Source organism: Somniosus microcephalus, chromosome 1 (genome assembly GCF_052327205.1).
Source record: "Somniosus microcephalus isolate GS21.2 chromosome 1, FLI_Smic_1.0, whole genome shotgun sequence".
Taxonomy (NCBI): domain Eukaryota; kingdom Metazoa; phylum Chordata; class Chondrichthyes; order Squaliformes; family Somniosidae; genus Somniosus; species Somniosus microcephalus.
In genome coordinates this window covers 254898937-254913518 of record NC_140987.1, presented here as the reverse complement: position 1 = coordinate 254913518, position 14582 = coordinate 254898937, and the positions used below count along the sequence as shown (strand labels likewise).

Sequence of the window (14582 nt, the reverse complement as noted above, 5' to 3'; positions counted from 1 at the left end):
AGGGGAGTTCTCCCCGGTGCCGTGGTTAATATTTATCTCTCAATCAACATCACTAAAACAGGATTATCTGGTCATTATCACATTACTGTTTGTGGGAGCTTGCTGTGTGCAAATTGGCTGCCGCGTTTCCTACATTACAACAGTGACTACACTTTAAAAAGTACTTCATTGGCTGTAAAGTGTTTCAGGGCGTCTGGTGGTCGTGAAAGGCGCTATAGAAATGCAAGTCTTTCTAAATCTTTCTTTATAAAGTAAATGTTGGTCCCTTAGAGGATGAGACCGGGAAATTAATGGTGGGAAATATGGAGATGGCAAAAACACTGAATGAATATTTTGTATCAGTCTTTACAGTAGAGGACACTAAGAATATCCCAACACTGGACAAACAGGGGGCTATAGGGGGGGAGGAGCTAAACACGATCAAAATCACTAAGGAAGTGGTACTCGGTAAAATAATGGGACTCAAGGCGGATAAATCACCTGGACCTGATGGCTTATATCCTAGGGTCTTGAGGGAAGTGGCGGTAGGGATTGTGGATGCATTGGTAATAATTTTCCAAAACTCCCTGGACTCAGCAAAGGTCCCGGCAGACTGGAAAACTGCTAATGTAACACCCTTATTTAAAAAGGGCAGTAGACAGAAGGCTGGAAACTATAGACCGGTTAGCCTAACATCTGTGGTAGGTAAAATATTGGAGTCCATTATTAAGGAGACAGTAACAGGACATTTGGATAATCATAATTTAATAGGACAAAGTCAGCATGGTTTTATGAAGGGGAAGTCATGTTTGACAAATTTGTTGGAGTTCTTTGAGGAAGTAACATATAGGGTGGATAAAGGGGAACCAGTGGACGTAGTGTATTTAGACTTCCAAAAGGCATTTGACAAGGTGCCACACAAAAGATTATTGCTTAAGATAAAAAATCACGGGATTGGGGGCAATATTCTGGCATGGATAGAGGATTGGCTATCTAACAGAAGGCAGAGAGTTGGGATAAATGGTTCATTCTCGGACTGGCAATCAGTAACTAGTGGTGTTCCGCAGGGGTCAGTGCTGGGTCCCCAACTCTTTACAATCTATATTAACGATTTGGAGGAGGGGACCGAGTGTAACATATCAAAGTTTGCAGATGATACTAAGATGGGAGGGAAAGTAGTGAGTGAGGAGGACATAAAAAACCTGCAAGGGGACATAGACAGGCTAAGTAAGTGGGCAGAGATTTGGCAGATGGAATACAATACTGGAAAGTGTGAGGTTATGCACTTTGGCAGGAAAAATCGTAGAGCAAGTTATTATCTTAATGGCAAGAAACTGGAAAGTACTGAAGTACAAAGGGATCTGGGGGTCCTGGTGCACGAAACTCAAAAGGTTAGTATGCAGGTGCAGCAAGTGATTAAGAAGGCCAATGGAATGTTGGCTTTCATTGCTAGGGGGATAGAATATAAAAATAGGGAGGTATTGCTTCAGTTGTACAAGGTATTGGTGAGACCGCACCTGGAATACTGCGTACAGTTTTGGTGTCCATACTTAAGAAAGGACATACTTGCTCTCCAGTCAGTACAAAGAAGGTTCACTCGGTTAATCCCGGGGATGGACATATGAGGACAGGTTGAGTAGATTGGGACTCTACTCATTGGAGTTCAGAAGAATGAGAGGCGATCTTATTGAAACATATAAGATTGTGAAGGGGTTGGATCGGGTGGATGCGGGGAGGATGTTCCCGATGATGGGTGAAACTAGAACTAGGAGGCATAGTCTTAGAATAAGGGGCTGCTCTTTCAAGACTGAGATGAGGAGGAACTACTTCACTCAGAGGGTGGTAGGTCCATGGAATATGCTGCCCCAAAAAGCTGTAGAAGCTACATCATTACATAAATTTAAAACAGAAATAGACAGTTTCCTAGAAGTAAAGGGAATAAAGGGTTATGGGGAGCGGGCAGGAATTTGGACGAGTCTAGGTTCGGATCGTTCATGGCCCTGTGGGTAGCGGAGCGGGTCCAGGGGCCGTGTAGCCTGATCCTGCTCCTATTTCGTGTGTCTAATTCTGTTAGATTCAGGAGATGGTTCTGTGATAGTAGATTGGCGGTTAGGATCAGATCAGCCATGATCTTATTGAATGGCGGAGCAGGCTCGAGGGGCCGATTGGCCTACTCCTGCTCCTATTTCTTATGTTCTTATGTTCTAAATGTGTTAGAACGCATTGTGAAGGGGTTGGATCGGGTGGATGCGGGGAAGATGTTCCCGATGATGGGTGAAACTAGAACTAGGGGGCATAGTCTTAGAATAAGGGGCTGCTCTTTCAAAACTGAGATGAGGAGTGTAATGAAATCTGTTTGTCTTGATCCTGTATTCGTTTTGCACTCATGTATATTACTCTCCCCCACTGTGTATAGTTTCACTTCCTCTTTCCCGACTAACCTGGGAGGTTCCAGGTCTTGGCTCTTGGCTCCGCCCCTGACTTCTCTTACATAAAGATCCCAGGATCTGTATGACTCATTCCTGTGAACCAGTCGGCGTGTTGAGATGTTAGCTCTGATCTTAGTGATTAAAAGCCAACTTGTTTAAGTCTATAACTTCTAGTTTTGTGGTTATTGAAGGCCCATCAATTTTAATCACTAAAGAATACTAGGATGGATCGACTCCTAAAACCAGAGCGTCTGGACTTGGATCCACATTCTGCTGAAGCATCAAATCAATTTGGACACTGGCTCAAATGCTTCGAACTCTTCGCGGGGGCCTCATCCGCTAGCGAGGTAGATAAACTGAGTCTACTGACTACTCGCGTAAGTCATCGGATTTATTCGTTCATCCGGGACGCCACCTCTTACACGGAGGCCATCACTATCCTGAAGGCCGGTAAACGAAGTGTACGCCAGACATCTGCTGGCTACACGCAGGCAGCGACCAGAGGAATCAATGGACGATTTCTTACAGGGCCTAAAGGACCTGGTCCGGGACTGTAACTGCAAGGCCGTGACGGCCAACGCGTACTCTGACGAATTGGTCCGCGATTCCTTCATCACGGGCCTCAAATCGAATTATATCCGGCAGAGACTGCTGGAGAAGGAGGTCCTGGACTTAAAAAAGGCAGTGGCCACTGTGCGATCGCTGGACGTGGCCCAGAGAAACTCTGACTCTTATTCTTCCGGCCATGCGGCCCTCACCGACTCGTGCGCGCCGAGGGGGCCGCCATCTTGGAATCAGCCATCTTCCCCATCCAGGTCTCAGACCAGCTCTACGCCACCGGAGTCCCCACACAGAAGTTCACCCAGGAGTCCTACTACAGCGGCAATGTCTCGAGGCCCGAAATGCTACTTCTGCGGCCAGGCCAAGCACCCCAGACAACGATGCCCAGCGAAGGACGCTACATGCTTCAAATGTAAGAAAAAGGGGCATTTTAGCAAAGTCTGCAGGGGGAATCCGATTTCCAACTCCGTCACCGCCTCGTGCGTGCTGTGCAGGCCGCCATCTTGGGATCCGCCATCTTTTCCCGACTCAACTGCCGCCCAGGGCCCAACAGTGGCTTCGATCACGGTGGATCAATCCAGGCCACACCCGTTGACAAAATCCATGATGGACATACAGGTAAACGGGAATGTAACAAAATGCTTAATTGACTGTGGGAGTACCGAGAGTTTTATCCACCCTAGCCTGGTACGGCGGCACTCATTAACGGTAACCCCTACACGGAGCAGAATTGCTATGGCTGCTAAGCCCCACACTTCGGACATTTTGGGCTACTGTGTGGTAACACTGACTGTAAAAGGCACGGACTACAACGATTTTAAACTCCTCGTGATGCCAGAACTCTGTTAATGTAATCTTGGGCCTGGACTTCCAGTGCCACCACGAAAGTGTCACGCTAGCATACGGCGGGTCCCAGCCACCACTCACAGTCTGTGGCCTATCAACCTTAAACATCAGCCCGCCCTCTTTATTCGCTAATCTCGCTCCGAACTGTAGGCCCATAGCGACCAAAAGTAGACGGTACAGTCTGGAAGACAGACACTTTATCAAGGCGGAAGTGGACAGACTCCTGCGGGAAGGCATTATTGAATGCAGTACCAGCCCGTGGCGTGCCCAAGTAGTCATAGTTAAAAATAGCGAAAAGAAACGGATGGTAATTGACTACAGCCAGACTGTTAATATTTATACCCAGCTGGACACCTACCCTTTACCCCGCATATCAGAAATGGTCAACCAGATTGCGCAATACTGAGTCTTCTCGACTATCGACCTCAAATCCGCGTATCACCAGCTCCCCATTAGAACGGAGGACCGCCCATACACCGCCTTCGAGGCGAACGGGCACCTCTACCATTTTCTCAGAGTGCCCTTCGGGGTAATAAATGGGGTCTCGGTCTTCCAACGTGAGATGGACCGCATGGTTGACGAGAATAAACTACAAGCTACCTACCCCTATCTGGACAATGTCACTATCTGCGGGCACAACCAGCAAGACCACGATCTAAATCTTGTGAGATTTTTAAAAACTGCCCTAAAGCTGAATCTAACCTACAACGAAGACAAATGTGTCTTCAACACAACCCGTCTCTGTATCCTCGGCTGTGTGGTGGAAGATGGGGTAATTGGACCGGACCCTGACCGATTACGCCCCCTAAAGGAACTGCCCCTGCCACACAATCCCAAAGCTTTAAAAAGGTGCCTGGGATTTTTTTCGTATTATGCCCAATGGGTGCCCAATTACTCTGATAAGGCCCGACCCCTCATTAAATCGACGTTCTTCCCACTATCAGCTGAAGCTCGGGAGGCTTTCACCAGTATTAAACAGGACATTGAAAGGGCTGCAGTGTGTGCAGTGGACGAATGCATTCCCTTTCAAGTCGAAAGCGATGCGGCAGACTTTGCCTTAGCTGCGACCCTCAATCAGGCTGGGAGACCTGTGGCCTTCTTCTCCCGAACCCTTCAGGGACCTGAAATCAGGCACTCTTCTGTCGAGAAGGAGGCACAGGCTATAGTGGAGGCAGTGCGGCACTGGAGACATTACCTAGCCGGCAAACGTTTCACGCTGCTCACCGACCAGCGGTCGGTGGCTTTCATGTTTAATAACAAAGGGGGAAAATCAAGAATGACAAAATACTCAGGTGGAGGATCGAACTATCCACGTTCGACTATGATATTATGTACAGGCCGGGAGCCCTTAGTGAACCCCCAGACGCCCTATCGCGGGGAATGTGTGCCAGCATTCATACGGACAAATTACAGGGTCTCCACAATGACCTCTGTCACCCAGGGGTCACCCGACTATACCATTTTATAAAGTCCCGCAATCTGCCCCACTCCATCGAGGAGGTCAGGGCAATGACCAGAGCCTGCCGCATCTGTGCGGAATGCAAGCCTCGTTTCTACAGGCCTGACCGTGCACACCTTATCAAAGCCACACGGCCATTCGAGCGCCTAAGTCTGGACTTCAAGGGACCCCTTCCCTCTGCCGACCGTAACGTATATTTCCTCAATATCATTGATGAATATTCCCGCTTCCCCTTCGCCATTCCCTGCCCAGACATGACCAGTGCCACGGTCATCAAGTGTCTCTGTAATCTATTCTGCATGTTTGGCATGCCGAACTGCATACACAGCGATAGGGGGACGTCATTCATGAGTGACGAGCTGCGCCAGTTCTTGCACTCGAAGGGGATAGCCACTAGCAGAACCACTAGCTACAACCCCTGGGGTAATGGGCAAGTGGAAAGGGAGAATGCGACTGTTTGGAAGGCTGTCACGTTAGCCTTAAAGTCAAAAGGCCTTCCGACCGCCCGCTGGCAGGAAGTCCTCCCAGACGTGCTCCACTCCATAAGGTCTCTGTTATGTACTGCCACTAACGCTGCCCCTCACGAAAAGATGTTCGTTTTCCCCCGGAAATCCACCTCGGGCATATCTCTACCCGCGTGGCTGACGTCTCCGGGGACAGTACTATTGCGGAAGCACGTGAGAGGCCATAAAACGGACCCCCTTGTGGAAAAGGTACAGCTCCTCCATGCAAACCCTCAGTATGCCTATATCGAATACTCTGACGGGCGAGAGGACACTGTTTCCATAAAAGACTTCGCTCCCTTGGGGAGCGGAGAAAACGATGGGAGATGGCAATATGGTTCTCTGTAAACTTTCATGCCAATAAAGCATTTTAATTGGAATAATTGGACTACCCGATGAAGACCTACACTACAAAGAGACAGGACGCCCAGAGGTATCAATACCAAACTTTAACCTGGAGGACACTGCAGATAACCTGGAAGACACTGCGGAGGCCCGGACAGCGGAGGAACCAGAATCCACTCCCCTAGAGGCACCCCAAACGGCTTTGCGCCGATCACTGAGAACTGCAAAACCTCCTGACAGACTCACTTATACCAACTTTTAAGAAACATCACCTCGATGGACTAAATCTATAGAAGGGGTGAATGTAATGAAATCTGTTTGTCTTGATCCTGTATTCGTTTTGCACTCATGTATATTACTCTCCCCCACTGTGTATAGTTTCACTTCCTCTTTCCCGACTAACCTGGGAGGTTCCAGGTCTTGGCTCTTGGCTCCGCCCCTGACTTCTCTTACATAAAGATCCCAGGATCTGTATGACTCATTCCTGTGAACCAGTCGGCGTGTTGAGATGTTAGCTCTGATCTTAGTGATTAAAAGCCAACTTGTTTAAGTCTATAACTTCTAGTTTTGTGGTTATTGAAGGCCCATCAAGGAGGAACTACTTCACTGAGGGTGGTAGGTCCATGGAACATGCTGCCCCAAAAAGCTGTAGAAGCTACATCATTACATAAATTTAAAACAGAAATAGACAGTTTCCTAGAAGTAAAGGGAATTAAGGGTTACGGGGAGCGGGCAGGAATTCAGACATGAGTCTAGGTTCGGATCGGTCATGGCCCTGTGGGTAGCGGAGCGGGCCCAGGGGCCGTGTAGCCTGATCCTGCTCCTATTTCGTGTGTCTAATTCTGTTAGATTCAGGAGATGGTTCTGTGATAGTGGATTGGCGGTTAGGATCAGATCAGCCATGATCTTATTGAATGGCGGAGCAGGCTCGAGGGGCCGATTGGCCTACTCCCGCTCCTATTTCTTATGTTCTTATTTTACTATGTCACTGGCACAAAATATTGCCGACAAAAATGACACGAGTCTTCTCACCTTCCCCACAGGCTGACTGAACAGATTTTCATGCAGAAGGGCTTTTTTATTCTAAAAACTGTGGTAGTGACTGCACGTGTTTAATGTGTGCCATTTTGAAAAAATGCTTGAAATAAATCTTTAAATTATAAATAAGAAAGAGTGAGTGCTGGTAGTTGTACTCTGGATATACTACGAGTAGGAAGGAAGGAAGGGAGAGGGAGAGAAAGAGAGAGAGAAAGTGAGAAAGAGCGCCTTTCACAACCTCAAGGCACTTTACAGCCAATGAAGTACTTTTTGAAGTGTACAAGGATTTGCTGACTATCTTTGTGCAAGCTGGCAGTGTCTATGAGAGGTGGCGGTGGTGCTACTCCAGGTGATCCAAGGACCAGAACAAGGATAGCATTAATTGATTAAATTTAGGAACATAGGAACAGGAGGAGGCCATTCAACCTCTCGAGCCTGCTCCACCATTCAATTAGATAATGGCTTAAATATAAGATAGTCACTAATAAATCCAATAGGGAATTCAGGAGAAACTTCTTCACCCAGAGAGTGGTGAGAATGTGGAACTCGCTACCACAGGGAGTGGCTGAGGTGAATCGCGCAGATGCATTCATGGGGAAGCTACATAAACACATGAGGAAGAAAAATTGTTAGGCAAGAGTATCAAGGGATATGGAAATCAGGTTGGTAATGGAGTTAATAAACATAACAATTTTTTGTATTAAGGAGCTGCATTTAATAATTTACTGTATATCTTGTGTAGTGTAGCAGAGAGGTTCTCCTGGAGTCCTGGCTAATATTTATCCTTCAACCAACATGACTAAAAATAGATTATCTGGTCATTTCTCTCATTGCTGGATCATAGAATGATATAGCACAGGAGGAGGCCATTTGGCCCATTGTGCCTGTGTCGGCTCTTTGAAAGAGCGATCCAATCAGTCCCACTCTCCTACTCTATGCCCAGCCCTGTAAATGTTTTTCTTGTTTAAGTAGAGATTCAAATTTCCTTTTGAAAGTTACTATTGAATCTGCTTCCACCGACCTTTCAGGCAGTGCCTTCCAGATCACAACAACTCGCTGCGTAATTCTTTTTCTCATATCTCCTCTGGTTCTTCTGGCAATTAATTTAAATGTGTCCGCTGGTTACCGACACTTCTGCCACGGGAAATAGTTTCTCCTTATTTACTCTATCAAAGCCCTTCAAGATTTTGAACACCTCTATCAAATCTCCCTTAAACCTTCTCTGCTCTAAGAAGAACAACCTAAGTTTGCGGGAGCTTGCTATGCGCAATTTGGCTGCTGCGTTCCCTAAATTACAACAGTGGTTCACTGGTTGTAAATCGCTTTGGGACGTCCTGTGGCTGTGAAAGGTGTCATATAAAAATCTTTCTTTCTGTTCTTTCTCCTTAAAACTTAACATCCGCTAACATCCACTTGCTTTACCTCACTTCATCTACTTTCAGCAACCCTGGTGCTCTCTTGCACTATGGTAGAGACGGCCCTTCACCTAAGTCAAAGAGCATGACTCCACTTACAATGCCATTCTGTACACTGAAGCCCAACTGATAGCGTAGGTCCGGTCTTCTAATCAGCACCGTAGTGACAGGGGGGCATCGCACAATGTTCAGTTTCACCCGCGATTGGTTCTTCAAACCCTAGATTGAAAAAAAAACATGCAAGTAGTTACTTCTCAGACAAGGGATTGGGACCTGGATTTGTCAAAGAATTCACAAGCAAGACTATTTCATCTGGGATATCTGCCCCTTTGATTAACTTCACCATCACTCCTCCAGCTTCTCAGCATGCCCAACTATCTCGGTGCTCTTCACCGACTTCCTGTCAAGAGCCACAGTCCTAAGAAGTGTCCTGCTTGTGGGCTCCACAACAACGTACAATTATATATAACTTTTCACATAGCAAAGTGTCCCATTGAGCTTGGAGCAGCAAGTGGAAAGAAAGGTTCAGGGGGATGAGACCTGAAGGCATGTTGGAAGAGGTAGGTTTGAAGGAGGCTTTTGAAGGTTAGGAAGGAGATTAGTGAGCGCAGAGCTCTTCTGAATGAATTCTTCATCACCGATGGTGATACGAGAGGGGGCACACAGGTCTAGGTCCGAAGAACATAGGGTGCTCGCTACGACTTATGGTGGGTAAAGATTGCATTGGTAGGGTCGAGCAAGAGCGTGGAGGAATCTGGATACAAGGACAAGGATTCTGAAGTCGCCATACTGGGAGGCAGGAACCAATACAAGTGAAACGAGGGGCAATTGGTGCGCAGGTCTTGGTATGGGTTAGGATATGAACAGCAGGTTCCTGAATGAGTTGGAGTTCATGTAGAGTACAGCTCAGGAGGCTGGCTAAATCAAGTGACAGAGGAGGGCTTTGGCAGCGGTGAGGTTGCGGTAGGGATATAGGAGGCACAATATTCCAGAAGTGGTCTTCATGATGCACCAAATTGGGGCTAAAGCACAGTTTCAGATTGTACTGGACACAGGGATTGCACATGGTTGAATTCAGCCTGTGTGTGTGTGCAGCTAGGAAGGGGGATGAGATCAATGATTAAGGTGTAATATTTCTGACAGGAGTTAAAAAGGGCGACTTTCGTTTTGCAAATGTTGAGTCCAATATGCAGTTGGGCAGTACAGTGAAAGTTATGAAGGTGAAGATGGTGGCAGAGAGGCAACGCTTGGCGTCATTCGAAGATGATGTGCTGGCCTCTTGTGCATCTCTGATTTCCATCGCTCCACCACTGGCAGTCGTGCCTTCAGCTGCCTGGGTCCTAAACTCTGGAATTCCCTCCCTAAACCTCTCCGCCTCTCTCTCTCCTCAAAACCTACCTCTTTGACCATGCTTTTGGTTACCTGTCCTACTGTCTCCTTATGTGGCTCTGTGTCAAATAACGTTCCTGTGAAGCGCCCTGGGACATTTCACTAATGTTAAAGGCGCTATATAAATGCAAGTTGTTGCTGTTGAGGGGAAGCACATAGGTGAGGAATAGGAGGGGTCCACTGGAGATGTACTGACCACATTGGGACAAATAGGAATAGAACCATGACAGTGTGTTGCCACGGAGAAGGACCACAAAGAGGCAATGAACTGAGTAACAATACAACAGGCTGCACTAAGGTTGGATTTCACAAGATAAGAGTCTGCGCCCAACACACACGGTAAACACCCAATTTCAACCGTGCCACACTGGAGCGTTCCTACATGTGTGGGGAGGGGAGGCCAGGGGCTTTAAATGCTGGGGGATCCACCTGCCCAATAGTTTTCTCAACAACAGCAAAATAAGAGTCCAGAATTGGAGGAGCGCAGGGATCTCAGAGGGTTGTGGGGCTGAAGGAGGTTACAGAGATAAAGGAGGGGCGAGGCCATGGAGGGATTTGAACACAACGATGAGAATTTTAAAACTGAGGTGTTGCCGGACTGGGAGCCAATGTAGGTCAGTGAGCACAGGGGTGATGGGTGAACGGGACTTGGTGCGAGTTAGGATATGGGCAGCAGAGTTTTGGATGAGCTCAAGTTAGAGAGCAAGAAAAGAATAAGGAACTGCACTAAATGCTGGCTCCAGCGACATTCCTCAGCAAAGTGTTGCCATGAGACACTCAGAGCACCAAATCTGACCAGGGCCACAAAGCGAGATCGGAGACATGTTACAAATACCACACAACGATTCCCCTCTTTCTCCAGCAATACATAACGGTGTGTTCAAATAGCAGATAATCTACCTTTATGATGCTCTGACAGGTGGACAATGGGAGTCCCACCAAGCTGGTGCCATTGATAGACATGATCTGGTCTCCAATGTTCAACTTTCCAGACTTTTCTGCGGGACCTGCGTGCATCATGTTCGCGATGATCACAGTCGGCAGTATGGAGCCCCAGCCAGACTCTACAATCACTAGACCCAATATTTCACCTTTCTGCTTCTCAATGTGAACCTACCAAGAGCAGCACAAGAAAAGGAGATCAACAAAAGTTTTTCTAGTTTAAAAAAAAGGAACCATAATCGTAGACATAGGAACATCAGATCATAGCAACAAGAGTAGGTCATTTAGCCCCTTGAGGCTGTTCTGCCATTCAATGAGATCATGGCTGATCTGTGACCTAACTCCATATACCCATCTTTGCCCCATATCCCTTAAGATGGTTAATAAAAATCTATCAATCTCAGATTTAAAATTAACAACTGACCCAGCATCAACTGCCATTTGCGGAAGAGCGTTCCAATCCTCTACCACCCTTTGCGTGTAGAAGTGTTTCCTAACTTTACTCCTGAAACGCTTGGCTCTAACTTTTAGACTACGTGTACCTGTCCATGACATTTTAACAACCTATGTACATGGACCCCTAAGTTTCTATGGACCTCCAGAAGATGTTTCCACTTGTGGGGGAGTCCAAAACTAGGGGTCATAAATATAAGATAGTCACTAATAAATCCAATAAGGAATTCAGGAGAAACTTCTTTACCCAGAGAGTGGTTAGAATGTGGAACTCGCTACCACAGGGAGTGGTTGAGGCGAATAGCATAGATGCATTTAAGGGGAATCTAGATAAGTACACGAGGGAGAAAGGAACAGAAGGATATACTGATAGGATAAGATGAAGTAGGGTGGGAGAAGTGGATCAGCTGCTCTTTATTAAACACACCCGATTTTATGCTCCACACGAGCCTCCTCCCACCTTACTTCACCTCACCCTATTAACCATATCCTTCCATACATTTAGCCATGATCTCCTCTTCTTCTTAGGCAGTCCCTTGGAACTGAGGATGATTTGCTTCCACATTAAAAAATGAGTTTGCAGGTGACTGATTAGTCCAATGCGGGACCTACAGTCTCTGTCACAAGTAGGGCAGACGGTGGTTGAAGGGGTGGGTGGGTGGGGTGCTTGGGTTGACGTGCACTCCTTGCGCTGCCTGCTCTTGGCTTCCGCTTGCTCCCGGCGAAGAGATTCGAGGTGTTCGACGCCTTCTCGGATGCTTCTCCACTTTGTGCGGTCTTGGGCCAAGGATTCCCAGGTGTCGGTGGGGATGATACACTTTTTCAAGGAGGCTTTGAGGGTGTCCTTGAAACGTTTCCTCTCTTGCCATGCCGGAGCTCCGAGTAGAGCACTTGTTTTGGGAGTCTCGTATTGGGCATGCGGACAATGTGACCCATCCATCGGAGCTGATCGAGCGTGGTCAAAGCGTGGCCTGAGCAAGAACACTGACGTTGGTGCGCCTATCCTGCCAATGGATTTGCAGGATCTTGCGGAGGCAGCATTGGTGGTACCTCTCCAGTGCTCTGAGGTGCCTGCTGTACATGGTCCATGTCTCTGAGGCATACAGCAGGGCGGGTATCACTGCTGCTCTGTAGACCATGAGCTTAGTGCCGGGTTTGAGGTCCTGGTCTTCAAACACTCTCTACCTCAGGCGACCGAAGGCTGCACTGGCACACTGAAGGCGGTGTTGGACTTCATCATCGATGTCTCCCCTTGTTGACAGTAGGCTCCCGAGGTATGGAAAGTGGTCCACGTTGTCCAAGGCCTTGTCGTGGATTTTGATAACTGGGGGGCAGTACTGTGTGGCGGGGGCAGGTTGGTAGAGGACCTTTGTCTTACGGATGTTTAGTGTAAGGCCCATGCTCTTGTACGCTTCGGTGAAGGTGTTGACGATGGTTTGGAGTTCGGCCTCAGTGAGCGCAGACGCAAGCATCGTCCGCATACTGTAATTCGACGACAGAGGATGGGACGACCTTGGATCGGGACTGGAGGCGACGGAGGTTGAACAGTTTCCCGTTTGTTCTCTAGATTAGCTCCACTCCAGTGGGGCGCTTACTGAGGGCGAGATGGAGCATTGCAGCAAGGAAGATCGAGAAGAGCGTTGGTGCGATGACATAGCCTTGCTTGACCCCGGTTCGTACGTGAATTGGGTCTGTGGTGGAACCGTTGGTCAGGATCACGGCTTGCATGTCGTCGTGAAGCAGGCGGAGGATGGTGACAAATCTTTGAGGGCAGCCGAATTTGAGGAGGACACGCCATAATCCCTCACGGTTGACAGTGTCGAAGGCCTTTGTGAAATTAAAGAAGGCCATGTACAGCGGTTGGTGCTGTTCCATGCATTTCTCTTGTAATTGACGTGCGGTGAAGATCATGTCCATTGTGCCCCTTAGTGGGCGGAATCCGCATTGCGACTCTGGGAGGAGCTCTTCGGCCACTGGGAGAAGGCGATTGAGGAGGATTCTTGCGATGATTTTCCCTGTGGCAGACAGCAGAGAAACTCCTCTGTAATTACCGCAATCGGACTTGTCACCTTTCTTGAAGATGGTCACAATTACGGCATCTCTGAGATCCCCTGGCATGCTCTCCTCCTTCCAGATAAGAGAAATGAGTGAGACCCGGTGGGCAGGGGAAGGCCAGCTCAAAGAGCAAGGTGGTGGTTACACCTTCTTCTGGAAAGGCAAACCTGAAGAAGAACGCTGCCTCCATGGGGTAGGCTTTGCCATAAAAAATGAACTGCTTGGGCGTCTCAGAGACTCCCCATGCGGTATAAACGGGTGTCTCATGACTATTCGACTCACCCTAGCCCGGAACCAGTACGCTACGGTCATCAGTGCGTACGCCCCAACACTGGAAGCCACAGACGAGACAAAGAGGAATTCTACTTCAGCCTCCAACAATCCCTGTCCCGAGTCCCAACGGGCGACAAGATGATCCTCCTTGGTGACTTTAGCGCCAGAGTTGGAAAGGACACAGACCTCTGGGGAGGTGTGATCGGCAGAGAGGGGGTAGGGAAAGTCAACTCCAACGGTACCCTCCTCCTGTCGAAATGCTTAGAACATGCCCTCGTCTTAACCAACACCTTGTTCTGTCAGAGAGACAAGTACAAGGCTTCATGGCAGCACCCTTGTTCCAAGCACTGGCATCTGCTGGAGCCATGATCTAATTGAATGGCGGAACAGGCTTAAGGGGCTAAGTGGTCTACTCCTGTTCCTGTGTATTCCTTTCTCCCTCATGTACTTATCCAGCTTCCCCTTGATGTAATAAAACTCACTATGCACTTGGTTTGAGCATAAAGCAAGGCTTTAATCAACTTATTTCAGAACATGGAAGTCTAGTTGTACCCACCAGCTCCCTTGTCTTTACAAAATGTCCCTGGCAAGCTGGGGCCAACGCCCGAGTATTTATACTCCTTGGACGGTGCCACCAGCTGGCCGCCCAGTGTTATTTCATAGGTAGTTTCTCAATGATGAGATTTATGACACCCCTTACATGCATCTAAGCCATTCGCCTCAGCCGCTCCTCAACTGTGGCTCAGTGGGAAGCACACTCACCGCTGAGTCAGAAGGCTGAGAGTTCAGGTCCCACTCCAGGGATTGAGCACATAAAAAAAAATCTAGGCCGACACTCCAGTGCAGTGCTGAGGGAGTGCTGCACTGTCGGAGGTGCCGTCTTTCAGATGAGACG

At 48.1% G+C, this 14582-nt stretch overlaps 1 protein-coding gene across 2 annotated transcripts in view; it reads right to left on the bottom strand.

Moving 5' to 3' along the window:
* Nucleotides 1-14582, bottom strand: part of LOC147124729 (amyloid-beta A4 precursor protein-binding family A member 1-like) — a 127424-nt gene that overhangs the window by 30964 nt on the left and 81878 nt on the right. For both annotated transcript variants that reach the window (XM_085992277.1, XM_085992284.1), the window contains 2 exons: nt 10865-11077; nt 8675-8794 (listed from right to left, as the gene is read on the bottom strand). In XM_085992277.1, the coding sequence (XP_085848403.1) occupies nt 8675-8794; nt 10865-11077 (333 nt within the window). The remainder of the gene's footprint in view (nt 1-8674; nt 8795-10864; nt 11078-14582) is intronic.